Source organism: Lepisosteus oculatus, chromosome 9, assembly GCF_040954835.1.
Source record: "Lepisosteus oculatus isolate fLepOcu1 chromosome 9, fLepOcu1.hap2, whole genome shotgun sequence".
In the NCBI taxonomy this organism is placed as follows: domain Eukaryota; kingdom Metazoa; phylum Chordata; class Actinopteri; order Semionotiformes; family Lepisosteidae; genus Lepisosteus; species Lepisosteus oculatus.
The window spans coordinates 23,543,843-23,571,484 of record NC_090704.1 but is presented as its reverse complement, the minus strand read 5'-3'; the positions used below and the strand labels follow the sequence as shown (position 1 = coordinate 23,571,484).

Sequence of the window (27,642 nt, the reverse complement as noted above, 5' to 3'; positions counted from 1 at the left end):
CATTCCATTATTAAACTGCGCGATGTCAGTACTCCTGATAAACAAACCCTTTAGCCGCATCCACAGAAACAGAAATCACAGATATGTGCCAAACAGGAATACTAGTATCAATATAACGTCAGTGTCAGTTTTTGTGCTTGATATGAACTGCCTAATGGGGCCACAGGAATAATTGAAGGCAGGTCAGATCCAGCACTTTTATTACAAACAAGCCTTTAAAGAAACACAAACAGAATTAACTTTTATGATTTTAAATATTTGTATATCGCCTCAGCAAAAATAATTTGACTTTCCTCCCCCCCTCCACTTTAGGCTTTGACTGTATAGGTTCAAAGTTGTTTCCTGACTTTTGGATCTTAAGCAACAGTGAGGGTCATATATTCAGTACTTCATTTAAAAAATGTTTTTTTAGATGCATGACTTCCTCATGATAAATATCCTTTCTAAATACATTTCACTTTTGCTATTAAGGTCAGTACTGAATAGTTTAGGAACAAGTAAAGGTTTATTCCATGCTGAAAAGAGAAGAAAAGAAACAAGAACTGACACCTGAAGAAGACTCTACAGCTGAAACACTGAGTTTCTTTTCTTCTCTTTTCAGCATGGAATAAACCTTTACTTGTTCTTTTGCAGCCTACGCATGTTGACACACTACCTACTTGAGCTACTGCAGAGTTTTCTTACATATTACTTACCACCATTTGCTTTGACTTGGAAAAACTATGCAGTATCTTTTGAAAACAGCCCTTTCTTGTTCGTCTATTTCTGCCAGCCACGTGTTACTGGCAGTCCTCAAATGTGTCAACTACTGTGAGGAAGGCCTTCCACACTCCAGGCCTGCTTGTGCACACAGCCCCGCCTCCTCTTCTCATTTGACTGATCTCTCGGTTCGTGTCTGCGATGCAGGTCCAGTGCTGACCCCCACCCTTCGTCACACACCACTTGGAGTGGTCCACCATGATGCTGAAAGGCCTGGCCTCTGGTAGCTGCATCGTCTTCACGTTGTACACCTTGTGCGCCACAGAGCAATTCGACGGCAGAGGCTGATGAAGCTTCCCCCAGCTTTTGGCAAAGAAGTCGTCTCCTAAATAGTTAACCAGCAAACCTGAGTAGAGATCTGAAACGGAACAGAGTCACAGGTTCCCTGTTAGAATCTGTCCCAGGCACACTTTCTACTCAACCAAAAACAGGAAGTGCACTTGCTACCAAAACGTCAAACTGAAACTGAGAACAACTGATTGTGTATTTCTTCCCCCCCTCTCTGAATGCTGTACTGTACTGGTTGCTACCCAGAAGGTTCTTTTTTAAATCAACACCACCAATATACAGTAGATCAAGTGTGAAGTGTGACATATTGCTTTTGAAGGGCAGTGTTTGAAACTTACTGGATTGTTCCTTTTCTACGTAACCTTTTTTTTAAATGTATTTAAATAAAATATGAAAACCGTTTCCAATAACCTTTAAAGTAACAGCAGAATGAGATCCTTGGATCAATTAATCAATTTCTTTTCAAAACGAGTTGAGATTAATGGAACGAACTGCACATGTTATTTAAGTCCTGGTTCCTTTCAAGAAACAGCAGGATGAGATCCTTGAATTAACTACTAAGAAATTAGCCAAATGGGCCAAATGTAACCTCTCGTGTTTTTAGGTATTAAATAGTATCTAAAGAAGCTACACAAGTTATATTTTTATCTGCTATGTTTAATTCAACATACCAAGAGAAAAACATGTTTTAGATGGTTGTATAAATAAAAGATTGAAATATATTATTAATCAATTTGCTCAAGAATTAGGCTTTACAGAATGTTAATAAAGCGCCTACAAACTACCTCAGACAAATCCTAAACCTAAAGTACTACTGAATATAAATGAATGCTTTACTAACATCCCATAAAATCTCTGTTGAAAGAAAGCGATGCTATGAAACCTTAAATCTAAAGTGTAACCGCAGAAACATGTAGGAAAGTTCAGTTGCCAGGTGGCAGATTGATAAAGTTTCACCAAAACAAAGTCAGCTTTTTTATATAAATACATCTTCAATTGGGAAAGGCTTTGACTAAAAATAAACTGGATATTGTTCCAACAAAATCTTTGTGAGAAAGTGGCTGGCTAGAAACGGCCAACATACAATAGAGTTAGACTTTGTAAAAATTAAATTCAGATTCTGAGAGGCTCAATAAGTGCTTGTTCAGAGTAAATCAGACATTGTTGTCCAAGTTTCAGCAGTGATACATAATTCACTGAATACCAACACCAACAGGGTTGGGCACTTTGGGATATCCAAGCAATCTCAAACGCGTCCGATAACTGCAACCTCTATGACCAGCTGGGCCCCAGTGCTCTTGTACTGTTGTCAGTGAAAGGAAAATCATTGGTACAACTTATGCCAGCTCCGACACTTAGCATCACTGTGGGGCTGTTAAGCACGTATTTTGAAGGAATAAGTACATTTCGTCATCTCTTCCAAGCTGGTACTGGTCTGGAACTGTGATAATTCATTTGTGATTTTAAAATGTAGAGGCATGCAAAAAAGTAACTATTGATTCCAAATATCTAAAATGAGAAAAATAGCTGATGTGACATTTTCACTTCTCCAGGAACAAACTGCAATAATGAAGCACAGAGATTGTTTATGGATCATGGCAACTGTGTTGTTCACTACTGTTTCTGTATTTTGAATTGGAGAGTAGTTTCTAAAGAAGCGATCTGTCACGCCCTCTGCAGCCAGAGGGCGCTCCTTCTCTGTCCTGTCCCTAGTTTCCGGTCTGCTGTCCTTCCTGTCCCTCTCTTTCCCTTGGGCTATATATTTCCGGGTCTTGCACTCTGTCCTCGCTCAGCATTGATGTTCGGATGTCCTGAGACCCGCCTAGCACCAGGGCGCCCCACATCCGCTCCCTGAGGGCATAGGTTTCTATACGGCATTCCTGAACTCTTTGCACTAATGAGCCCGGGCCTTTTTCCCGTCTCGCCGCTACGCATATGGGTCTTTTTCCGCTCTCCTGCTCCCCACGGTTTGTCCCTTTGGACGTCCGTGACACGATCAGTTGGGAAACAAACGTGATCAATAGACTTTACTGATTTTTTTTTGCAGACTCTAGCTCTGCCTTGGCTTTCTTTTTCTGAACACTGACAGGTTTTGTGCCTTCGCAATGTTGTTCCCCCCCCCATCCCACACATTGTTTGAGCAGCTTTTGAAAAGAAATGCAAATGAAGGGGGATGTCTGAAGTAAGTTGTAGAACAGAAAAATACATTTTGTTTAATCTTTAAACCAATATCTGGCATTGGCATGGGTGGTAGTGCCATTTGCATAAGGGAAATTTCAGATCGACTTGCATTTATCAGAAACTTCATGAAAAGGAATTGAGATTCGAGAGGGAAGAAGTGGTGCTCACCGTCGTTAAATCTAGAGTATTTTGCAAAGCTGGTGAAAGTTTTCCCTGCTAAAGATGTCAGGGGCAGCTGCTTAAACCAAGGCTCTTTCCTGGGATAGCATGTTCTCTGAGCCACACACTGAAGGTCTCTGTGGAAGGTTTGGGGGACGTGATAGTCAAAAGAGTAAACATGGATATACTGGAGTTGCACAGCTGTGGAGACAAGAATGAAAAATAACCAAGAGTAGGCATGGCATTTTCATACATCCAGGTCAAATGCCCCCTTTCTTTTTTCATTAGTTTGGAGAGTTTCCTTTATTTATTTTCACTTGTTAAACTATCCTCCAAGTTCTAAAATGTTGACATACATTTTCAGCAGCCACAATACACATCATTTAGATTTAATTAGAAAGTCTAAGGCTATTTCTGCATTTATTTTCATCTGTATACACAATGAGGTCCACCTATTCTCAGGGTTTGATTAAGTGTCCATATGAAATTGAACCACCGCAACAGAAAATAACAGAATAGATTGGTTTTTGCCCCACAAGTAAATTTAAAATAGGAAAAGAAAAGGTGCACCAAACCAGAACAAATAGCCAATACTTGAATCTTAAAATCTGGAAAAATTGTACCAAAGGCTTTCAGAAAGTGATAGACAGCTGTGATGTCAATGCCATGGACATACTAAAGCTCAGCAATCAAACTTGTTCAAGAAAAGGTTCACACAGCTGTATGTACATGTGAACGCCTACCTACCTATGTCCTTGAAGGTGCTGTATGTGTAAGTCCCGCAGAAGAAGGTCTGTGCATTTTCATGCCCACTGGAGGGCCAGAATGATGTAGAATTATTTTTCACATCTGGAAGCTCTGGGGTGCTGTGAACCAGCCACACTCCTGTCTGTCTGTCTAACATCACAATCCCTGAAAAAGGTCACACAAGATACATTCAAATCTCAAAATTTGATAGTTTTTGATCCATCTGGTTTTCCAGTTCCAATGTTTTTAAAGGTCAAGTCTGCTCTTTTTGAACAGAGTCCATTAACAAGCCTGCTTCCAGCTGACGAAGTCAATTAATCAATTAAATTCAAGAATCAAACGAACCGTATAATTGATCAAACTAAACAAAAAAACTCATATTTTGGGCTAGTTTTCAATTCTCTTAATCTGACTTTTGGCTTTTTTGTCCAACTGAATTAAACTGAACATACTTCATGGCCAAAAGCCAGATTAAGATAATTGAAAACCATAGGCCAAAATAGGACTATTCTTAATCCTATTAATTATTTTCAGTTCTCTTGAACTGACAATTGGCCATGAAGTATGTAGATTTATTTCTTAACCTCAACAATTTAATTTACTGTATTCATTTAGAAATGGGCTACTGTAAATTCAATTCAATAGAAACTTAGAGCCCAAAACAAGCATCTTTATTTTTTTTTTTACCCAGCAGATGAATCTTTTATTATAACATCAGTATTATATTGACTTACAGTAGTGTTTTTAAACTCAGTGATTTTCACCAGAACAAAAAGCTCTGATGGCAACAGATTTGTTCTTAGCTTATGTGATGCCTCAATCAAAGAAACATGAATGAAAAAAAAATGAACAAAAACAAGATGGAAATATATACTTTAAATCTTTATGATTCAAGTTTTAAAACCAGAAAACACAGAAAGCAGGTGTTAGTATTCTTCCGATACAGTATATACTTTGGACGTGCCATCATGTCTTGACCATACACAGTAAATCCTAAAATAAATGTTTTCTACTGAATCAATGATTTGGACAACATCTGCAGAATCACACGTGTAAATGTTCTACCCTGAAATAGTGTAAATGTTAAAATATTTTATTTTAGATATATATATAAAATGAACAATTCACATCCTGCATATGTAGCAAACATTGCACTTGGCTCTAATCATAGGAATAAGCAAGCAAACCCAGCAAGTATTACAGATACAATTATATAGTTTGTTGTGCTGTCAATGATGTTTTTTCTCCCCAATTTTCTGTGTCCTTCTGTTTTGTACATTGTAAAATGTTACTTACCTTTGCTGTGTCCAAAAGATGAAGGAGCAGGTTTAAATGACTTTGGAGGTTGATCGTTGTATAGAAGATACCCAAAGTCCACAGTCTTTTAGGAAGGAATATAAAAAAATATCAATATAAAGTTTGTGTTTGTATTTGTATTGCACAAAAGGCTTTTGATTTATAAGAGAAACCTGTGAATTTAACAGAATGAGAAGTCAATGTATATCCTGACATTATAAATACATTTATAAATAAAGGTTTCTTACCTTTTTATGAATGTAGGACAAAAAAGGCTGCAAAGTCTGCCCCACTGCACTCTTGGAGTCATTCACCAATTTCTTCCCATATACCCAGCCATTGGTATGGTCATCCATGTAGAGGTATCGCAGACCTCTTCCTTCATCGTGGTCTGGCAGCTTATACAGAATAAACCTGTATGATTCCAAAAACATATAAAAGAGTATTACATACTGTATACTGCTCTAGAACTGTGACACTGTACAATGTGTCCTGGGTGTTGGACAGACAGTGTTAACTGTTGAGATCACTAGAAAATTAAAAGGACACTTAAACAATGCTAGTGTCTGTTGCCAGTCTGTAGGTGCACCGGTGCTTCTGGGAGATGAACAGAACCTGTGGCAAGAGAAGAAGGGTCAAGCAGCCTTCATCATTTCTAGGTGATGTAGTGGCCTACAAAGCAAAAATAGCTCCTGTTTTTAGGGGTCGCCCATGTTTGACATGAGCATTGTGGCAAAACTGGAATAATCTTGTGCAATTAGAGCTCATTTTCTGCATTTTAAACCAGCAGAGCTCTGTAGAACTTAACTGCAGCAGTTCACAAAGTCAACAGTTGACTAAAAGAAGCAAGGCAAGACGCAAGGTAAGCATCTCACAAACATTACTCTCCTCAAGAATACATTCTGGTGAATTGTTTCAAAACTCTATTGAAAGGAAAAAAAAACGTTAAAATCCAAAAGTTATTTCTTTAGGACAAAAAAATCATGGAAACTGTACCCTGGATTAATCAAACTATTCTAGTGGTGTCATTCCAGCCCTGGAGAGCTGCAAGTATGCAAATTTAATTCCAACTTGGCTCTTACCTACCCAATTAATCTAATTATTTGCTTAGCCACAACGGTTTAATGTCCTTCCCCAAATCTCTGGGTGCTTCAGAGATAAAAGCCATGTCCCAATTCTTGACCTTCGCCCTAAGCCATTTCTACAAATCCGCACTTCTGTGAAGTAGCGCAAGTGTGGACTTCAAGTACGCCAGTATTAAAGGGCGCACTAGTACAAAAGGTAAAAAACACCCTCGCTGTTTTGTCACGTCACTGTTTTGTCACACGGCTCAGGAGGGTCGAAATGCAAGTCGGACGTTAATTTTTTCATTGTCTGCTTGCAGTTTGGTTAAATTGAATTTAATCTCGTCAATCCCTGTACAAATGTACTGACACTGTGTTCATTCATGTTGTAAACTTAACCTCGATTCATAACAGGCAAAGTAAACTAAGGAATCACTGGGAATATCGCTGCTTATCCCAAGCTGTGTCCTATTAAATACATTTTATATCGTCTGTCCCAGTACAAAAATAACAGTACGAGGAACATAATGCTTTCATTCAACTAAATAAGGTAAACTTGGCTATACCTCAAAGCTTGTACTATTAAATACGAGCACCATTAAATACTGTGTACAAAATACAAAACAGGGAAACGAATAAATATACATCAGTTGAAATGGGGGTGACGAAATAAAAGCTTTATGTCAAAACTTCGTACGTAGAATACATGCAGTTTGAATCTAAAGCAGCCAAATGAAGTTTTTTTCAAAGAAATATTGTAGCGCTCCTGAGTTCATGTGGGTATGCGCCGTCGCCTCTGCCGCATCAGGATGGCCCCCCACCGTCGGGGACTCAAACCTGGGCCTCCGGCGTCACTCAACAGGGCCCAGCCAGCTGAACTAAAGGGAAATCTCCCATCAGCCCGGTGGCTGCCGTCCCTGCTATTCACTGGGAAGGGCGGTGACGTCACCGTGCTGGTAAGCCGGCTCTCACAACCAATGGTGGCCGTATGCGTTACAATATTATGAGTTCTAAAACTTAAAAAAATTTCAATTTTACTAATACATGAATATTTTATTCTCCATGGTAACTTCTCTCCACCTTGATATGTTAGAACGTGGAACGTCACCATTCCGCGAGCAATTGGGGGTAATTCCCTTCAGCGGAGTCCACTCCGATGTGGACTTCAGAGAAGTCTGCATTGGCGGTGCTGGTGAGCACCCTTGTGACAAATTTAGAAATGGAACACCCTAAGCCCTTGCATATTGGGACACGGCCAAAGCAACCCGAGATCTGCTGGATCATGGCATCCAGAACTATAGTTGGACACACATGCTTTAAGCTGGTTCTCTTTTTTCAGCTTTTATTTATTTTAAATTGTAATGTTTAATACACGCAATGAAAGAATGTGTCCATCTACTGTTTATTACAATTTACATCTCTTTACTGTTGCATGTGTACTGGGGAATTAGTAAAGGCAGAAAAACCACTCACCAGTCCACAGACTCCCCCTGCTCGTTCCTGCAGGACACGGCTGCACCAGCAGTGAGTCCACTGTGTACAAATATCATCAGCGGCCAGATCAGTAGCATCCAAACAGCATCCTAATGGAAACAAGGGCTCAAGAAATCTGGTTTGTCCTTCTCAATTGTCTACAATCAAACCATCGGATTTTACAGAAAAATGCAATAATAAATCAGTACCAAACTGTTTTCCTTCATTATAAAATGCCTAGCATTTTTTCAAACCTAGAAGCTTAACCTTTTAAGACAAATTTGCATGTAGTAACAAATGTATTCATGTTGAGTCAAACCTTTCCAGCTTGTACTATATCTCATGCTTAAGGCTGGCACACAAGACAAAGTAATATTTCAGTTCACACTTCACTTCATACACAGCATTTACGGTCTATTTCCTGTGGCTTTTATTTTTTTCAAGTTACAGCGCAGTTCTTTCTTGGATTAATGTGTAATTTATTGTAGTGCAATATGGATGAAGTGCTATGCTATCAGTCATTAAATGGACATTCAGCATTTTCTATTATGCTTTCATTCCCAACAAACAAAGGTAAAAGTGTATGTGAATTCTTGAGAGATTTCCAATAAAGCCATCCCATAGTCATTTTCTAGTTTATAAGTCCAGAACAACCCCAATGATAGAAAATGAAATTTAGGCTATATGTTAATAGTTGCAAAAATAACAATGCAATAATGATGGAGTAATAAGGGACTCAAAGGCTACATAACTAAAGGCTAAAGTTAGGAGCCCAGATGACAACTTAAGCAAGACAATCCTCAACTCGTACTGCTGAGGGTGAGTAAACGCGGCTTGTGAACGATACTTCTTGTGTGACTAAATTCAATCACGGAACATTCTAATTCAATTTTCAAAACTAATGAAAGAAAAACAGACACTTACCATGAGTGTGGCCTTGAAGCAGGTTTTAGTCTTTCAAGACTAAGGAGAGACAATACAGGCAGCTACTTCAGTTTTCTCACTTCTCCAATTCAGGCCACGAAACCCGAAAGTGTTGCCAGACCGAAACTTGCCTAAAAGAATGCACACAATGCCAAAAAAGGCATTTTGCAATTGACCTTGAAAGACAAGGAACTATTTGCAGTTCTGATTTTCCGGTATATTCAGTATTAGTTACGTGAAAGGACACTGTAAATCAGACTATGATCTAGAACAGAATTTCTCAGTTAGGATTATTTTTACATCATTAAAGCAGTTTAAAATAATATCATCACAAACTGCTATTGTTACATTTGTGAATCAAAATAACATATCAATGAGTGTTCATTTTATAACAGTCTTGATGTTCTTTCACCACAACAGGGTTTTAATTAAATTAAAAATACATTCTGTGTCCTAACTCCCAACATACGAGGACATGGACAGTGATTTTGCCCAATCAATGCAACTCACATAGGCTTAAAAAGACCTGCTGAGCGATTGCTGTATCCAATTGCTCTTTCTTTAAATCTGTGCTACTATTCATTTCAGGAACCAAAGAATTTTAATAGGCCAGTGAGAGCACATTTCACCTCTATTTAAAGAAGCTCTCAAATACAACAGTGTGGTGGGTCAGCAGTGTTGATGCACTAGTTTAAGCTGAGGGGGTTCAGGCCTCAATCATGTGTACATAGACCCACGTGGGGGTGAATTAGCTAATAAGTTAAGGGTGAGAGGCACATTCTCAAATGGTTTCAATTAGCCTAGGTTTGGTACAGTTTCTAAATAGTTCTATGGGAGGATTTTTTGTTGTTGTTGTTGGTGGTGGGGCAGCTTGTGACAATTTTTTTTCTGCAGTATTTCCTTTCTGTTGTGGCTTGTCCATATGCTGAGGCCTAATGAGGTCTGAAGAGGCTGGCTTGTCTAAGACAGCTATTTCAGTCTTCCTTTTATTAGCTTGTATTCATATTGTTTTTTAATACAGAGAACAATTACTTTATTGCATATTACAAATGGGCATATTGGCAAGCTAAAGATAAAATGTAGGAGTCCTTATATTAAAAGAGCATTACAATAATTGACATTGGAAACAGTCTAAGGAAGAGAAACCAGAATAACTCCCACATTGAAAGGTACAGTATTGTGTTGTAAACTGAGAGGTTAAAAAAACTTTATCACTTTTGGCTGGAGGATTGAAGATGTGGAGACTTGAGTATTCAAAATCCTGAAAAGAACTGAGAATTTGGACTCGGACAGCTACAGTACTTCACATTCAACATGGGGGGTGGGAGAGAATTTGAAGTCTGTGATGGAAAAGACGTGCTGTGCAATCCAATTCACAGGAGTGTTACAAAGAATCTTTTATCAATAGTTACTATCAACCAACAGAAAAGTTGGGCAGAATATCTTTCTCTCGCTTGTAACCTTTTAACATTCCTGGGCTAGAACTTTATCAAAATTGAAAGTTTAAAACCGTACATTGAGGAAGCAGCTGTGCTCAAGGTATAAGTCCCTTCACCCAGTTTTGCATAAGCGGAGTTTTTTCTGGGTTTACACTTTCAGACCAATATTTGAAATCCGTTCCTACTTACAATTTTGTTCATACAGACCCACAAAATCAAGCTCAATAATTAATTGCTAACACTTATATTGCACTTTACAGGTAATGGGGACTCCCCTCTGCCACCACCAATATGCAGCATCCACCTGGATGATCTTAGCAATCATCTACAAACAGTGCAAAGCGGTTTTCACTTTCTTCAAATATCAGTGATGCATTAAAATTGGACTGAACACTATACTTCCAAGAACAGAAGTTAGTGTTTTTAGTGTTTTTCTTGGTGTGTAATAGTGATTCTATTTATCTAAGCAGGTAGGTACAGTGGGCTCAAGAATTATTGCCCCCCTGATAAAGTTGAACAAAACAAGCTGTATAAAATACACAGCACAGATAATGAGTCTATCTTATGCCCAGACAATGGGAATTATTTCAAAACAAATGTTTAAAATGAGTAATACATGTTTTTTCCAGAAACATTAATTTCAAAATTATTAGATCCCCCACCTTTCTTTAAGAAAACTGAACAAAATAAAATCTGAAATGAAGTTCTGCTTTTTTAAATATTACTCAGTCAAAAGGAACATTTTCTGGACTTGCTGTTTCACCAGGGTATAAAAAGAGGTAAACACACATAAACACTTTGGCCATCCACCACCATGGGGAAAGGCAAAGAAGTGACAAATTAGTATTGATCTTCACAAATGGTAAAGAATCCAAGGGTCACAGCTGGAGAACTGCAGAGTCTGGTTGCATCTTGGAGTCCTTGAGTCTCTAAATCAATAATTAGATGGTACATCCATGCCAAAAAGCTATTTGGAAGGGTTGCCAGAAGTAATTGATAACAAGAAACAAACTGAAGTGTCTGGAGTTTGCCAAATGCCATTGGTGAACTCGGTGCTATGGTCGGGTGAGACCAAAATTGAAGTGTGTGGCCACTCACACCACCAGTACGTTTGGCGTTGGAGAGGGATGCATACTCACACAAAAAAACGTATATTCACTGTGAAATATGGGGGTGGAACATTGATGTTGTGGGGTGGTTGTGATGCCACTGGGGCCCTTATTAAGGACAAAGGTATCATAATCTCTACTAAATATCAGGATATTCTGGGCAAAAATCTGGCTGCCTATGCCAGAAAGCTACATCACGATTTGGTCTCTGGTGGACCTCCCAGCATGACAATGATCCTAAACACACCATTTAAAAATCAATGTTTTTCACTAGTTTACCCAGTTTTGGGGTATATAAAATATAACTAATTATCTGTGCTGTTTATTTTATATGTGGTTTTTTGTTCTTCATTAAGGGTGACAATAATTTGTGAGCGCACTGTAAGGTGGTAGAAGAAAACGGGAAGAAAAACAGTGCCAACAGGAAAAATAAGATATTTGAGGAACACAGCACAAGATGCTAGTAGAAACGTTTTTTTAGAAGAAATCATGTTGTGCACATTTTTTCCCTAGGCAAATATGACCCAGCTCCACCAACAATGGAAGTCAGGAATATCTGCGTGCCTCAGCAAATAATATGCTGTTATCTTAACTTATTGATTAGAGATTAGATGCACACAACAAAAGAGTGCTGGTAGACCAGGAATTCCACCAATCTTAATATATTCAGAGCTGCGAGCACCATCATTTATTGGCTGTGGATGGGATCCGCACAACAGAAGACAAAAGCACAAAATGAGGAAAGATTTCACGGAACTGCTGGTGGTAACCCAACCAAACCTATAAAGAAAAAACATTTGCGCAACATAATTATAATTGACATTTACAACCAGTTTCCTCTTATTTTAAATGAAGAGCTTTGCCACTACATTTCAAAGGAAAAAAAGCTATTTTCTGATAATAGATGAATGGATTGATAATTGCAGTCATTGGGTGTTTATTCTTTTGTGTTAGCCATCAACCCATGTTTAAACCTATACATTTTAGTTGTTCTGGAAAGAAATACATTTGCATTTGAGCTTTTCAGCAAACATTAGCTTCAAAATATCAAGCGGCATTTGCTAAACCTGAGCGCAATTAACATTGCTCTGCATTTGCAACAAATAGATACAGAAAGAGTCAGCGTACTGTAACTGAATTGCAACAATAGGGTCAAACATTCCCCCTCTTACAGTTTAAACATGTCTCTGCACCTAACAAACCAGGACACAGCCCCCCTGAAAGCGTGGTAGATAATAGGGTTTTGTGAACAAATAAGTCCTCCACTTTTCCACTGCTGGCAGTCCTCTCTGTTTAGATCTCCAATGCAGATCCACTGGTCTTCATACTCCTGGGATACACACCACTTGGCATGATCAAAGTGAGACCAGAACTCCACAGGTCCCGGCAGTTTAATTCTTTTGATATTTAAAACGTGTTCAGGAAGGGAGCAGTTCGAAGGCAGTTCATGCTCTTTTCGTTGCCAGGTTTCCGTCAACAGAGTAGTCTTTAAAACTTGAGCAGCCCAGCCAGTGTAGATGTCTGTAAAAGACAACCCTCAAGTATGTAAACAAAGTAGAGATATAAGGCATTTAACAGCATCTACAATGGCTCTCCAGACAGGGCTCTTTCTTGGTTTAAAGAGAAAGGAAACACTCTGTGAAAAGTAAAAAAAAAGCTCTTACCGGTCTGGAATTTAATTTTACTGCCATTTTCACATTGTATAATGAAACATTTCCCGTTACTAAATGGTTTTCGGTGCTTTATTTTCCAATTAAGTTCTTTCAGAACTTTTTATGTTTTAATAACAATCACAACAGAACAACATAAAAGAGCTACTGGTAGTGATTGGAAAGCCCTTGTAGCAAGACAGTTTTAGAAGCGCAACATGTGTTTCTGCCCTACAGATGTGAACTACAAATCTGCAGTTTGTATGTTCTCCCCGTGTTTGCAGGGGTTTCCTCTGGGTGCTCCAGTTTTTGGTCCCACAGTCCAAAAACAACAGACTAGTTGGGTTAATTGGCTTTTGGGAAAATTGACTCTTGGGTAAGTGCTGTGTGTTTTTGTCTCTGTATGCACTGTGATGGCCTGGCATCCTGTCCAGTGTGTATCCTGCCTTTTCCCCTTTGCTTGCTGGGATAGGCTCTGGCTCCCCAGTGACTTTATAGTGGTTAAAGTGGTTAGAACACTGATGGATGATTCACTGTAGGTAGAGTGGATTTTTCATCTCAAAACTATGCGAACTCTGTTAAATGATTATTTTGAACCTAGGTCTTGTTTTCTTGGGATGTATTCTGCTTCTAGCAATATTACACACTTTGCAGTTTATTGCTGGTGATATACTATCGAATATGATGTTTTATGTTATTGCAAGATTATGAAAACAGACACATATACTGTATGGTTTAAATATTTTTCCATTCTGATATTATTATTATTGCATCTAATCTGAAATTGATTTTTAACTAAGCTTAGTTAAAAATGATCAAACTAAGATTGTTTTTTTGCCAAATCTGATAAAGTTTGTTTCAGTTTATATATTATATTGGTGGCTAATATACCATTATATAAACTCATTGTACCATGTAATGGATAGCTTTGAATAAAGTCAAGACCAAATTGTTTTCTCTTTTCGCTGTCTGCATTTTATTTTTAATGTTTGTCTGGGATGAAAAAATGTAATTTGTCTCGTTCTTCTTCTGTCATTTTCATGTTTGGCTCTTAACAATGTGCGGCCTTTTGGAAACCTGTACATGCAACCACTGGCCAAAATATAAGCAAAGCCCAATTCTGTAAAGAGTAAAAACTATGACCAGGAAGTGGCATGTACAGTATCTCACTGGTTCTGAAATATCTGTAGCATCTTGTAGTCGCATTGCTTTACAGGATTTGCAATCTTTACAATAACAATTGCAGCAGAGGTTGTGATGACAGTAAGGTGTGCAGGACTGAGCTATGTTTTTAATAGGACCAAAATCTGGGCAATTTTCTTGCCTGTGAAAGGTGATGGAAGTCTCTGTCATGTTTCTCAAGACGACCAAGCCACACTTTTAATGTGAGAGCACAGGAATTCAAAGGGCATTTAGCTAGCTTGTTTTTAGGTCTTAAAAGTGCATTTACTTGGGTTGCCTCCACACTTCCATAAAGAAGAGAATACGTGCTAAAAATGAATATGCATTTGGCAGTGGCCTGGCAACAGACGACTGCAAGGGCAGAAGACTATAATACATCGCTAAGACAACACATTAAATCTGAATAAGTTCAAAGGGGCCACTTTGAATTGCAAATCACTGGAACGTAAGCATAACTACCATGGAGTATTTCAACATCTTTAAATGTGAATATATTTCTGGACGTTTAGAGAGTCAGAATCGACTGTTTTTATCTGACTCTCATCCTCAGTGCAGAATGCAAATCAGTGCTGTCGAGGAAGGTTTCTGAACTTTAACCAACTCCAAAATCAATGGGAAACCTACGTGACCAAACAAATGCTCAATTCCAGGAAAAAGATTCCAAATGCATATCCTGGTACAGAACCTTTGAAAAGGACAGTTGATATGTCAGATTGTAGTGGGTGTTTCATCACAGATCTTTTTGTACAGTCTTCGTGGTTTTAAAAGAAAACCACTCTCACCATCCACAAAGAAGCGAGACTTGGCAAGGCTGAGGAAGGTTTCTCCCTGAGCTGACAGCAGTTTCCCCATCCTCCTCCCCTGCACCCAGGGCTTTACAGAGCCCTCGCAAATGCAGCTCATTCTGGGCAGTTCGTGGCGAAAGACTTCAGGCAAGGAGCAGTTGTACACGCGGGGGTTATAATACAACAGTTGCTCGGCTGAGGAAAAAGAAAGGAAAACAACTTTATTGTTGGCTAAATCGCATCCTCACTTGCAATGCAAACACCTTATGTTGTTACAACAGTAACCATTATACCCGGGCCAGAACACCCACAGCCCACAGAGGTGCTGGAGGGCTTCGGCTTTATTTTTTCATACCTTCATGTCACTGAACTGTGAGGAAAAATAAACTGTTCATTTTTGTATGATTAAAATCAATAAATACAAAACTGAGGAAGGTAACACTACAAACTGTCTTCTGTGGAATAAGGAGACAAAGAAGCTAGAAGGGGAAATTGTGTTCTCCATTGAGAAGAGAAACATTAAGTTTTTTGATGCAGAAGCAGTTAATTTGGATTTCCCCAGCTTCTTAACACTGCCTGCTATATCTGAAGACCCACCACACTCAATAATTCCATTGTAGTGCTGGGCTACAGCACAAGTCTGCAGTCCTATGAAGCAAGGACTACACATTCAATTTACCCCACACATTTCATTCTATGGCTCGGCTCACGGTTATGAAGAAAAAAAAAATCTAAGCTGGCCCAACAAATATTGAATCTGGTAAATGGCCTCGCAGATAAAACGTCATTGTCGTCTCTTTCAATTTGAACTGAGCAATACAAATAAAAATAAAATGGTATTTTGCTATTAGCATCATGCTAGCTTCCCTATGTTGCGCACCTATCTGAGAGAATTGTGTCGATTTGTAAGTGATACAGAGTGCGGTCTGGCCGTTCAGTTTCCCCGAGGAAGGCCAGCTGTACCCCCTTTCTGGGAATGGAGGGAAGTGGGGGACACTGTGACTGAGCCAGAAACCCTGAGTCTTGTCAAAGTGTAGGACTCCTGTGTGGACACACAAAGAGATATTACAACACAGTGAGATAACAGATCACATTCTATGAATTCATATTTACAATGAACAGCAGTTATCTATTTATGAAGAGTCAGTAGATGATGGATTGCAAGTTATTACCCTTAACACAGTACTTTGAAAAGGTCAATAATAATAATAATAATAATAATAATTCCTTACACTTTTATAGTGCTTTTCTGGACACTCCACTTAAAGGTCTTTCCAGGTAATGGGGACTCTCCTCCACCACCACCAATGTGAAGCCAAAGTGTACACAGAACGCTCACCACACACCAGCTATTTAGTGGGGAGGAGAGCGGAGTAATGAAGCCAATTCATAGATAGGAATTATTAGGAGGCCATGACTGGTAAGGGCCAATGGGAAATTTGGCCAGGATGCTGGGGTAACGACTATACTCTTTGAGAAATGCCCTGGGATTTTTAATGAGCACAGAGAGTCAGGACCTTGGTTTTATGTCTCATCCAAAAGGACAGTGCCCTTTTAAAGTATAGTGTCCCCGTAACTATGCTGGGGTATTAGGACTCACATAGACTGCAGGGTGAGCACCCCTGCTGGCCCCACTTACACGTCTTCCCAGGAGGTCTCCCATCCAGGTACTGACCAGGCTCACAGCTGCTGAGCTTTAGTGGGCTGCCAGTTGTGAGTTGCAGGGTGACATGGCTGCTTTCTAAATGTATAACAGGTTGATTTATACATTGTGTTTAAATTAGTAGTGGCAATGATAAAGATGATACTGATGTTTGTATCCCTGGAAGCAATGGGCACAAGGAAGGTGACACCCTGGACAAGAAGCCAATTAATCACAGGGCAGATGCTGACAGTGACGCGCACACTAGAGCTAATCTTTTCTCAGAAGCCAATCAGCCAACCAGTATATTTTTGGACCGGGGCAGGAAACTGGAGCACCCAGAGGAAACCCTGGGAGAAAAGACAAGATGGCATCCTGAGTCCAAAATTGAGCCCAGGGCCCCAGTGCTGTAAGGTAGCAATGCTAACCACTGTACTACTGTGCTGGCTGGTTAGCAGCAGCAGCAGCAGCAGCAGTGGTAATTTTATACCCACCCAAACTAGAATTGGCGATTTTATCTGTACATTTCTGCTCACGCCCATGACCTTTGACCCAAGGTTTGTCCAACCTCTCTTACACAGTCATACACCTATTGACCCTACACAATGATGTACAGGACTTTTCCAGCCCATCAAAGAACGTGTATTCCCAGTGCTGAGCCACTTATACTCCACTACTTTCGAAATTCTAATTGCCATAACATGGTCTTTTATAATTAATAATTATAAGTCTTTAGAAGACATTAAATCTAATAAACAATGAATCAATGTTAATTTTATACTGATTTTATTATATAATTTCTATTATAGTTTAATATAGAAAAATTGATTATGTTTTTGAAAGAATATTCGTAATATAGTGATACAAATGCATCACTTTCTATGCTATGCTGTGCTTTTCTATGAAATGCTAAGAAACACTTTCAAACAAAAATAACTAGTATCTAATTAGCAGGGTTCATACTAGTGTTATCTCGCTAACTTGCTAAAATATCCTGTAGAATTCTTTAAACATCTTTCTCACAATGATTTCATTATCCTAAAAAAACCCAACAATACCTCTTTATCAAAAGAGGGGCAAGAAGAAAGTGATCAGGCAACTCTTTAAAGTTATTTAAAAGTGAGATGATTTGATAAGTTTTACAAAGAATACTTTAAAAAAAGTTCTTCTGATTGGTTTCTTTCTACATAAATAGAAGCATATTACCAGGAATATGAAGATACAGGCTTGCAAACACTTTTATGTGCAAGCAGTTCAGGTGGGTAGCTGCGTCAGCATGTGTAGTCTTCAGAGGAACAAGTAATAGGTTTATTCCATGCTGAAAAGAGAAGAGAGAAACACATTTCAGCTGTGAAGCCTTCTTCAGGTTTGCTAAAGAAGAAGGCACACCTGCACACCTGAAGAAGGCTTCACAGCTGAAACGTTGTGTTTTCTCTCTTCTCTTTTCATCATGGAATAAACCTATTACTTGTCACTTATATGTGCATGTGTGTTTATTTGCTTGGACCTCATGATACTTCTGTAATGAATGGACAGTGTTAACCTTAGAAACAAAGGCACAATCCTTATAAAAGAACTCTGAAAGCAATCAAATCCAGTTAAAAGATGTTATTGTTATTCTGCTATCATACAGTGTATTGTAATTATGTGTTTCAAGAAAATTAGTTTGAAGGCTTACCAAACCACACAACAAGATTATGATATAGTGTTGCTTACTGTAGTAAACTATGATGAGAACAGTAGATTAACTAGAGAAGCTTCTGGGAACTTAATTTAACTTGATTTATCATGTTAAATGCAGGCTTGGAGCACAAAATATTCTCATGGATTTGCCTTCACAAAAGTCAAACTATTCAATACCATTCACACCCGATCATAACTATCATAACTTTTTGTAAGTAAGGATTCCATTATACCAGTACATGTACATGCAATAAGGTTCAAGTTCTATGTCAATATGCAAGAACATATAAACTATTATCAAGGAAACAAGGCTTGATTAATACAGTAAAGATCATTTCTAAAGATAGTGTTAAACAGATTGTTACAGAAATTTAGTGCTTTGTAATCTGGAGATCTGAACTCAAATAAATAGTACAATTCCTGTTGTTTCATAATTGAAATTAATAGAAACTATGGCATAAAACAGCCTCTTCCTATACAATAGGAAAGAAGTAAATAAAGTTTCTTTGGTAGAGTGTATTACACTACGCACAACATTTACAGGCACATTTGCTTTTTACAGCATAAACTGGAACCTGTTTAACTTAATCCATTTTGTCAACATTGGTAATCTGGCCTGAGGTCCTTGTCCTCCTCCTCCCCCTAAGAATTTAACAGCATTGGCTCTTGACATGCTTCATCAGAGCAGAGGGGTGGAATGTAAATTGTTTTACAAACGCTGCGTGAAGCCGAAAGTGGACCCAAATGTGACGTACTGTAACAATCAAACAATCCTGTTTAGGTAGCATGAGGCTTAGAAAATTAAATAAAGAGAAAGGAAAATAAACTGTCTAGTAATTTAAATTCAGTTTGCATCAATATAACATTACTTTTTCACTACAATTCTGTTGACAGAGAACAGATTATTTGATCAGAAATAGTTCCAGTTTGCTGTTTGATTGTTGTACTGTCTTTTGATTGTTTGAATATTAATTTATGCATTTGTACACTTAAGTTTTAAATTGCTTTAAAAATAATGAGGTAGTGAACCCACCTACCCTGACAGGTAACAAACTCTTTGTTTTGTTTTTCTCACATAAAAATGTAGGAGAAAAAAATGTTTGACACTTCCACTTTTTGTTTAAGAGCATGCCTCTTAATCTTTGTGATTTTAATCTCATATGTTTATGAATCTTGGAATAATCTTTGTGTTTTTAATCATGTATGTTTATGAATCTTGGCATAATCCTTAAAAAGCCAACCAGACAACCCGCTTATAAATTCCATTTTATACATGCAGCATGTTCAGAGGTGATTCAACATATTCATTTGCCTAGATTAATATGACAGTATAATTAGCAGGATTTTGAAAAAGTACCTTTTGTGTGTCCATAGTGCACTATATAATCCAGAGAAGGAGGGGCATCATTATACAGCATATATGCAGAGTTGTTTGACTATTGAAGGAGAACAAAAAAAATGAGATGGCTTTATTTCATGTTTTAAACATCAAAGATTCACAAGACAATAAACTGAATGTACTCTCAAACTCGCCTTACAAGTAGTCTATAGTCTGTATTAAAAATTGATTTAAATTTGGAAAGATCTCACTTTTTGTTTTTCTGTTATGCATAGGCTAGGTGAAAAAATCAATAATTAAGGTGGGTTCACTACTGTGAAGAATTCAGTTCGACTTAGTTCCTTTTTGTTAAGAATGCTGGCAGTACATCCATTGTATGACTCTGACAGTAATTATTTGACAGCTGAACCTTTGTAATGTTTGCAATGTCCAAAGATATTTTTTTTCATAACACAACAATTATGGTAACAAAGGATGCTGTCTAGGCTACAAAAAAGAACCTAGAATTGCCTGAATTTAGGAGCTTAGAGAATGAGAGAAGTCTGGTGTCTCTCTGCTCAGCTTTCTGGAGGGCATTTGTAATAATTGTTTTCAATACCACATTGAGCTGCTCTGTCACATTTTGCATTCCTGTAGTTAACATGGTAAATGAAAAACACATTTTTTTCATGAAATTCATATTTAATTGAATTTTAAGATTACACTGCCTGGTTTTACAGGTGTATAAAAGAACAAATGTTGGTCCTGTGTGATCTTTGACCTCCAATAATTGCGTTTGCCCCACATTGTGATGTCTTAAATGATGTATTGAGTATTTCAATATTAAATTAAGTAAAGCTACTACATTTTATTGATTGGATTTGTAAATTTAATTTTTGATCTAGTCACATCCTTAACTATTTCAAAACAGAGTTTTAGGTAATGTATATGAAACACCTAATGAATTTAATAATTTACTATGTTGCTAACAACGTACCCACCCTAGAAGGATTTAAGGGGACCTAGACTACCCCACAGAAACAATTATCTCTTGAAGTTTACCACTGGTTTAGACCTTAAATAAACAGCTACAGATGTTATTCTCCAGAGCAGTGCTTTGTTCAATGTGCTAATGCACTAAACGTCTGGAATTTAAGTTTCAAAATTTCAACCATTAACCTGGCCTGGCCTGGCCTGGCCTGGCCTGGGCACCAAACCTCCATAGATGGCAGACACAGCACCACTCATTACTATTCCTAGATGGAGGAGAAAGATCGGAAAGAGATGTGGGGAATATTTCCCAGGGCTTTGTGTGAACGCCAGTTTCCACTGCTTTGGACAGAATAGGGGTGCACCTTCACCGTACTGTTCCTTTACTATAATATTTGGGTAGGGTAGTATTTCTGTCAGTGTCTAACCTTACAGCACACAGACAATAATACAGTAATAATAGTGGTGTTTTTTTTTGTTAGCCATGTATGCACTGTACTCTGTGCTGTGTCTCACCTTGTGTTTGTGCTCCTGGTACAGATGTTCCAGTGTTTTGCCAACGGCCGACTGACTTGTATTCACCAAGAACTTACTCAGTTGCCATTCTTTAACCGTAGGGTCCAAGTACATGTACTCGAGCCCACTTCCAACACTTCCAATTTTGTACTTGGGCAACTTGTAAATGATGAACCTGGAGGCAAACACAGTCAAAGTAAACATCATCAGCTGATAAGACTGAGAATGCAGCTGAAAGAAAAGGACAGATCATGTTGAAATACAGGTACTGTAGGTCAGGAACTGCAGGTAATGTGATACCCGCAGTTCCCAGAGACACACAAACCTCACAGTTGCTGAAGACAAGCTCAAAAGAGAAAAAGTGTAAAACCCCCTTTTCTCTGTTTAGCTGAAAAACAAAAGCTGTTAACTTATAATTATATAATTGCATTCATATAACACTTTTCAATTAAAGGGATCCCAAAATGTTTAACACACAACTGGATACCTACTTCATCCACTACTGCACTTCTGAGGTATAAAAGTGAAAAACTGGAACATAAATTGAATTAATGAGACGTTTCAGGAAGCCAGAGTATAGGCTCATATGGTATTTACCAAGGATATACAGGTGAACCTTTAATCTTAAGAACAACTATACTTCTAATTATATTTACAATAAAACAGGCTGAATTTTACATTTTTTTATTCCAGAGTAATTCACTGCAAATATTTGTGAAATAGTAGGCAAAACTTGTAAAATAGCATGTAGCGTATGAAAAAAGAAAATGATTGTTCTAATCAGTTTTTGAAAACTAGCTGGGTAGTGCAGAAAAAAAGTGGAGCAAATCTTGTGCTGAGGGAATTAAGTGTCTCACTGATACTGTACACATTGTGAGTTACATTGGAGCAACAACTAGTTGGTGAATATGATCTTCAGTACAATCAATTTAAAGTGCACATATAATGAAGTCTCCATAAGGAAACTTGGAATGACAAAAAATACAGTAGTGGTGTGATGAGTTTTTCTACTGTGAGAAAAGAAAGGCTTGTTCATATAGCTGGCTTTGTTTAAGAACAGATCCTACCCTCTGGATACCAATGTAATTTATTTTTTGATTATTTCAGTCTATTTTTGGCTCTCCCTCTAAAGGGTACTTTTTCTGCGTTGTCACGGCAACAACATGTGAAGTTTCCAAAAGAAGCCAGTAACCATGCTTTGTTCTCCTCAGGGAAAAGCCATCATTTCTATAAAGCCTATCTGGGTCACTCAGCATTAAAGGATTCCCACATTCAAAAATACATGCAATACTGAGGTTTTTTTTGCTGTATTACCGTCTATGTTTATCTTCCAAGCAGGTTCAATAAGAATAAAAACCTAAATAATAAGAAGCCTGAAAGACTAATGAGTGATAATAATTTTTAACTCATAGTTACTTAATTAATAAACAAATGTGTGTTTTCAACTATGTTTTATCCTGGAATGGAAAGGTTTTATGATATGTTTTTTAAAGAATATTATGTATTATTGTAAAACTATTGAGACCAAAAACATTTACATACTGTACATATATAACATTACAAACATAACTTATTACATCATACAACAATCATAACAATAAAAGCCCTACAATTGTTGACTTCCTCTACCTCCTACCCTTACGCAAACATTCAAATTCCATCTGAGGCTTGCATTACATCTCCACATATTCTTTAAAATTGTATAGTCCAATGTCTTTCCACTGCCCAACTTTTTCACTTCCTAAAAGTACAATAAATGTGTATACTTGCAAACTTGGTACTACAGTTGATTTCCCATATTGCAACAGGAGTTTCTTTAAAATTATAGCAGAGTAAATAAGAACTCAAACTAATGGGTATCTCAAAGAATGGCCATATACCGTATCTTGTAATAAGCATTGTGATAAGGTTAAAACAATATTACATTTGAGAGTGAGGGATAGCCCACTCTCTAATTGTACCTCCTATTTACAAACTTTCCAGTATTCCCAAACGGAATGAATCAGTAAATCACTTTTTATTTCACATTTAATACATAAATCCAATGTTTTAACATCAAATTTATTCGCTTTAGCTCATTCAAATACTGTGTTGATATTTGTGTTCCAACTAAAAGAATTAAGTCATACCCCAATCAAAAACCATGGTTCAACAATAACATCAAAACCAAGCTGAAGGAGCAGTTTGTGGCCTTCAACCCTGGGCTGTATAGGAAAGCCAGGTATGACCTGGAGAGGGCCATCAGACATGCGAAAACCGACCACAGAGACAGGCTTTAATCACAATGTGGGGGCATTAACACAATCTCCGGAATGGCCTGAGGGCTATCACTAATTACAAAGGACAAATGGGTGTTATAACAGCAGCTGATGATTCACTGCCTGACCACCTAAACAACTTCTATGCGAGGTTTGATACTCACAATACGGACCCTTCACCTGAAACACCCAGTGAGTCTGGGGAATTTGTGCTGCAGCTGTCTGAACAGGTACGGAGAGCTTTTGGAAAGGTGAAGCCATGCAAGGCTGCCAGTCCTGATGGCATCCCCTCCTGTGTTCTAAAGGCATGCGGAACACAGCTGACCCCTGTCTTCACTGTAATATTTAACATGTCACTATCCCTGTCTATTGTCCCACTGTGCTTCAAGAGGACTACTATCCTGCCACTGCCTAAAGCAACCAAGGTGTCATATCTGAATGAATACCGCCCGGTGGCACTCACCTCAGTAGTCATGAAGTGCATGGAGAAACTGGTGATGGGACACATCAACAGTATTGCCCTGGACTCCCTGGCCCTTCACACCACTCTTGAGCACTTGGACAAGAGGAACACCTATGCCAGGATGTTATTTATTGACTTCAGCTCAGCCTTCAACACAATTGTACCAGGCAGGCTGGTGGTCAAGGTCAGGGGTCTGGGCCTCAGCAACTCTATCTGCAACTGGGCACTGGACTTCCTGACAGGCAGACCCCAAGGGGGGTCAATACAGGGCCCCCCCCAGGACTGCTGCCTGAACCCCCGGCTGTATTCTCTATTTACACATGATTGTGTGGCTAAATTTAACAGCAACCACATCAAGTTTGCTGATGACACCACAGTAATTGGTCTTATCAGCAACAATGATGAAACCGCCTACAGGAGTGAGGTAGCATAGCTGGTGGAGTGGTGCCACAACGACAACCTCACACTTGACATCAGCAAAACAAAAGAGATTATAGTGGACTTCAGGAGGCACGGTGGACATCACACACCCATCATCATTCAGGGGGCTCCAGTCAAAACTATCAGCACCTTCAGGTTCCTTGGCCTTCGGATCTCTGAGAGGCTGAGCTGGTCAGAGAACACTGCTGCCATCCTCACTAAAGCCCACCAATGCCTTCACTTCCTGAAACAATTCCAATTTTCACCGTAATACCATTGAGAGTGTCCTGACCGGTGGTATTATGGTGTGGTATGGTGGACACAGTACAGGACAGAAAAGCCATACAGAGGGTTGTGAGGTCCGCACAGAAAATCACTGGGACTGAGCTACCCTCCATCGACCGGATATATCTCGACCGCTGTCACAACTGGGCTTGAGCTATATTTCGGGACCTGATTCACCCTGGCCATGATCTGTTTTCACCCCTGGGTTCTAATATGAGGTATCGCAGTATCAGAACACTAATAGATTCAAAAACAGTTTCTTCACCCAAGCAGTCTGCATCATAAACAGCTCAAATTAGCACCTGCACAAATTAGCACCTGCACTTTAAGGTACTGCACTGTTTTCACTATGTCCTGTCTTGGCTGTATTATAACCTCTATTGTCTAAATTTATTGTCCATGTCTGTTTGTCATTCGTGCCTATTTGTTTTCTTTTACTGAGTACGGCTGAATGAGTAAGCATTCCAATACACTTGTTGTACTGTATTTGGCAAATAAAAAATCTTGAATCTTGAATGTTATTATTTCATATTGCATTGACTGTAAATCTATTAAATCATTAATAGTAATATCTACAGTAGTCATATCCAAACACTTAATAGCATGATTCTGCTATTATTAAACCTATCCAAATCTTCATTCCATTAAATCCATCTTTTCCAGATGAGAACTTTTTGAATACAATTTTTGCAATCTGCCTGTAATTCTAGATGCAGTCTGAGAGTCAAAATGTATGTTATTTATTTGGCTAAACTTAAATTATTCAAAATTATTCAAAGTTATGATATATAACAATCCCGATTTGAAGTGATTTAAAAGTATCTGTATTAGTTAAATTTAGTTTATTTTTCAATTCTGGAAAGAAGGTGATGTTCTTCAATAAGATCCTGTATGAATTGTATATCACCAAATTCCCATTTTGGCCATGAAGTTTTTTCTGTCTGTATGGTCATCTATGGATTATTCTATAACACAGTGTTATCCAGAACTTAATGGGTTCTTTTCATTTTAAACTATGATTTAATCATATTTTTAATACAATCTTACAAGGAAAGAAAATGTGGTGAACGCTTTTAAAACTCCAAAAATTCTAAACCAAGCAACTCTTGACCAGCAGCATCTAGTTACTCAATCTGGTTTATCTTAAGCATTGTAAAACATGAGGGCATGTCTCGAACTCTACACGCAGCTCAGAGCAAAATAACAACACAACCTACCAGTCCACAGGTCTGCCAGCTTCATTCCTGCAGGAAATCTCTCCATAAGAAAAATGGAAACTCCAAAGGACTGCAGGAAGTAGAAACAGCCACATTATCCCAGAGTCTATTCCAAAACTGACTGGGGCTGATCAGTAGGATCGAATATACCCCAAACTGCTTTTTATTAAAATAGGGAAGTACTGCTTTTGATACAGTATCTGCTTCCTTTTTCTAGAAAAAAGCTGACATGTGCTTTAAGTAGGTAAGAGCCTGTTAGCAGTTGTCATAAAATACTTTCAGATATGTAACAGAGGAGAAGATAGGAGTTTCAAGATTGTCTTTGTTCTTTTTATTGTGTAGCACAGTAACTTTGACATTAACAGGCCACTGAAAAACTTGAATATTATCTTAAGTCTTAATGCTTGCTACAGAAATAAAACAAAAACACTGAGAAATGTTACTTTAAGCCAAGATAAAGACCTCTCTGGGGGAAAAAAATTACAGAAATCAAATGCATATTCTCAATTCTTTAAGAATTCAGTCATGTAAGGCTGTCTAAAAAGTTGTGTTTCTCTCATGATTCCACTCAAACAGTGTTAACACACATTAATGAACAAATCAGGAGTATACATGATTTGTTTCCACTATGCAACACCTGCAAACATTGAATCATTTAGAAAGATTGCTTTAAGAAACCCTTCTGTCCTATTCCTAAAAAACAAAAACAAACCCAAACACTTAAATCCCACTGTGTAAAAGGGAGCATTAAAGAAGCATTAAACGTTTCCCTGTCTTTGTCATGGTGAGCCCTGTGTCTATGGGTTTTTATTCCTGCTGTACTCCCAGTTTCTTAATAGAAAACTTAATTGAACTAATCTAGCATAAAATAGAAATGTATCATTGTGTCTGGACACTAAAATATTGCAGAATTACTTTAAAAATGTGATCATTAACTTGACATTTCTAAAAGTTTAAGGACTAGGAATACTTAAGTAGTTCAAATTAATCAAAATATAAATTAGATTAAATGATGAATTAAGGACCTGAGAGCTAAGCCGCAATGATGCAACAATGAAACCCAGCGAAAATGGGGATTCCAGGACCAAGACTGGGCAGCCCTACACACAAGGCGGAATTATATCATTGGTCAGTTTTAAATATACCATATCATATAATCTCATATCATTACATATCCTATAATTTCTTTGTATCCATTACTGCTACTGCTGGTTAAAGACTAACCAATGAAAAAGATTAATCTTATCTTACCAAATAAGTAAGTTACAGGTTTCTATGTATGCCCTGGTTCAAATTAAAGCTGACCATGGAAAAAAACAGAACACCAGTTTGTTCTGCATGGCGCAATGAGGGGTGGAGCTGCTCTTGGACCCTGGACTGGGTTCAGCTCCTGACTGGGACTCTCTCCGTGCTCATTGGAGTTTTCTCTGCCTGCTGTGGTTTCTTCCACCGTTCTAAAACATGCTAGCTACATGAATCAAAGTCTGTTGATTGTCCCTGTACGTATGTATGTCTTGGCCATGGACTGTCATTCTGTCCAGGGCTTTTGTTGGGCTGTTGAGCATTAGTTTCCAGGCCTTCTTATAATGGATGTTAGGATGAATGGAAGTATCAGATTTTATCACAGACCTGGGTATTCTGACAAATAAGCCACCAAGTACCTTTTCCACAAAGCAGCCCTAGCATGTATTCCAAATGTAATCCTTTGACGTCATAATATATTACACTTTACTTCAAAGATCACCGAGGACTAAGGCTGTCACCCGTATAACAATACATTGAAAAGTAAAAGCCA

The 27,642-nt window shown here is 38.2% G+C and overlaps 2 protein-coding genes across 2 annotated transcripts; both read right to left on the bottom strand.

Annotated features, from left to right (window-relative positions):
• Positions 1–183: 183 nt before the first annotated feature.
• LOC107078406 (deoxyribonuclease-2-alpha-like) lies at positions 184–9,110 on the bottom strand. The gene is made up of 7 exons (XM_069194286.1): positions 8,892–9,110; positions 7,968–8,077; positions 5,679–5,844; positions 5,431–5,515; positions 4,135–4,299; positions 3,397–3,588; positions 184–1,117 (listed from the first exon to the last, which is right to left on the bottom strand). Exons 1-7 carry the CDS (start codon positions 8,892–8,894, stop codon positions 780–782), a joined length of 1,059 nt encoding a protein of 352 aa, XP_069050387.1. The 5' UTR covers positions 8,895–9,110; the 3' UTR covers positions 184–779.
• Positions 9,111–12,100: 2,990 nt separating this feature from the next.
• Positions 12,101–26,217, bottom strand: dnase2b (deoxyribonuclease II beta). Its single transcript, XM_006634981.3, has 6 exons — positions 25,848–26,217; positions 21,205–21,379; positions 19,738–19,816; positions 15,936–16,097; positions 15,053–15,250; positions 12,101–12,960 (listed from the first exon to the last, which is right to left on the bottom strand). Exons 1-6 carry the CDS (start codon positions 25,940–25,942, stop codon positions 12,608–12,610), a joined length of 1,062 nt encoding a protein of 353 aa, XP_006635044.2. The 5' UTR covers positions 25,943–26,217; the 3' UTR covers positions 12,101–12,607.
• Between the last annotated feature and the right edge of the window lie 1,425 nt (positions 26,218–27,642).

Excerpts from the sequence above, each read along its gene's own strand:
- LOC107078406 (XM_069194286.1), bottom strand. Across the intron at positions 5,845-7,967 it reads CAGGGGGAGTCTGTGGACTG|GTTTATTCTGTATAAGCTGC; the intron begins GTGAGTGGTTTT and ends GGAATCATACAG. Across the intron at positions 4,300-5,430 it reads ATCTTTTGGACACAGCAAAG|GGATTGTGATGTTAGACAGA; the intron begins GTAAGTAACATT and ends GACCTTTTTCAG.
- dnase2b (XM_006634981.3), bottom strand. The coding sequence starts at position 25,942 with ATGTGGCTGTTTCTACTTCCTGCAGTCCTTTGGAGTTTCCATTTTTCT. Across the intron at positions 21,380-25,847 it reads GCTGGCAGACCTGTGGACTG|GTTCATCATTTACAAGTTGC; the intron begins GTAGGTTGTGTT and ends GTTTGCCTCCAG. Across the intron at positions 16,098-19,737 it reads GCACTATGGACACACAAAAG|GAGTCCTACACTTTGACAAG; the intron begins GTACTTTTTCAA and ends GTGTCCACACAG.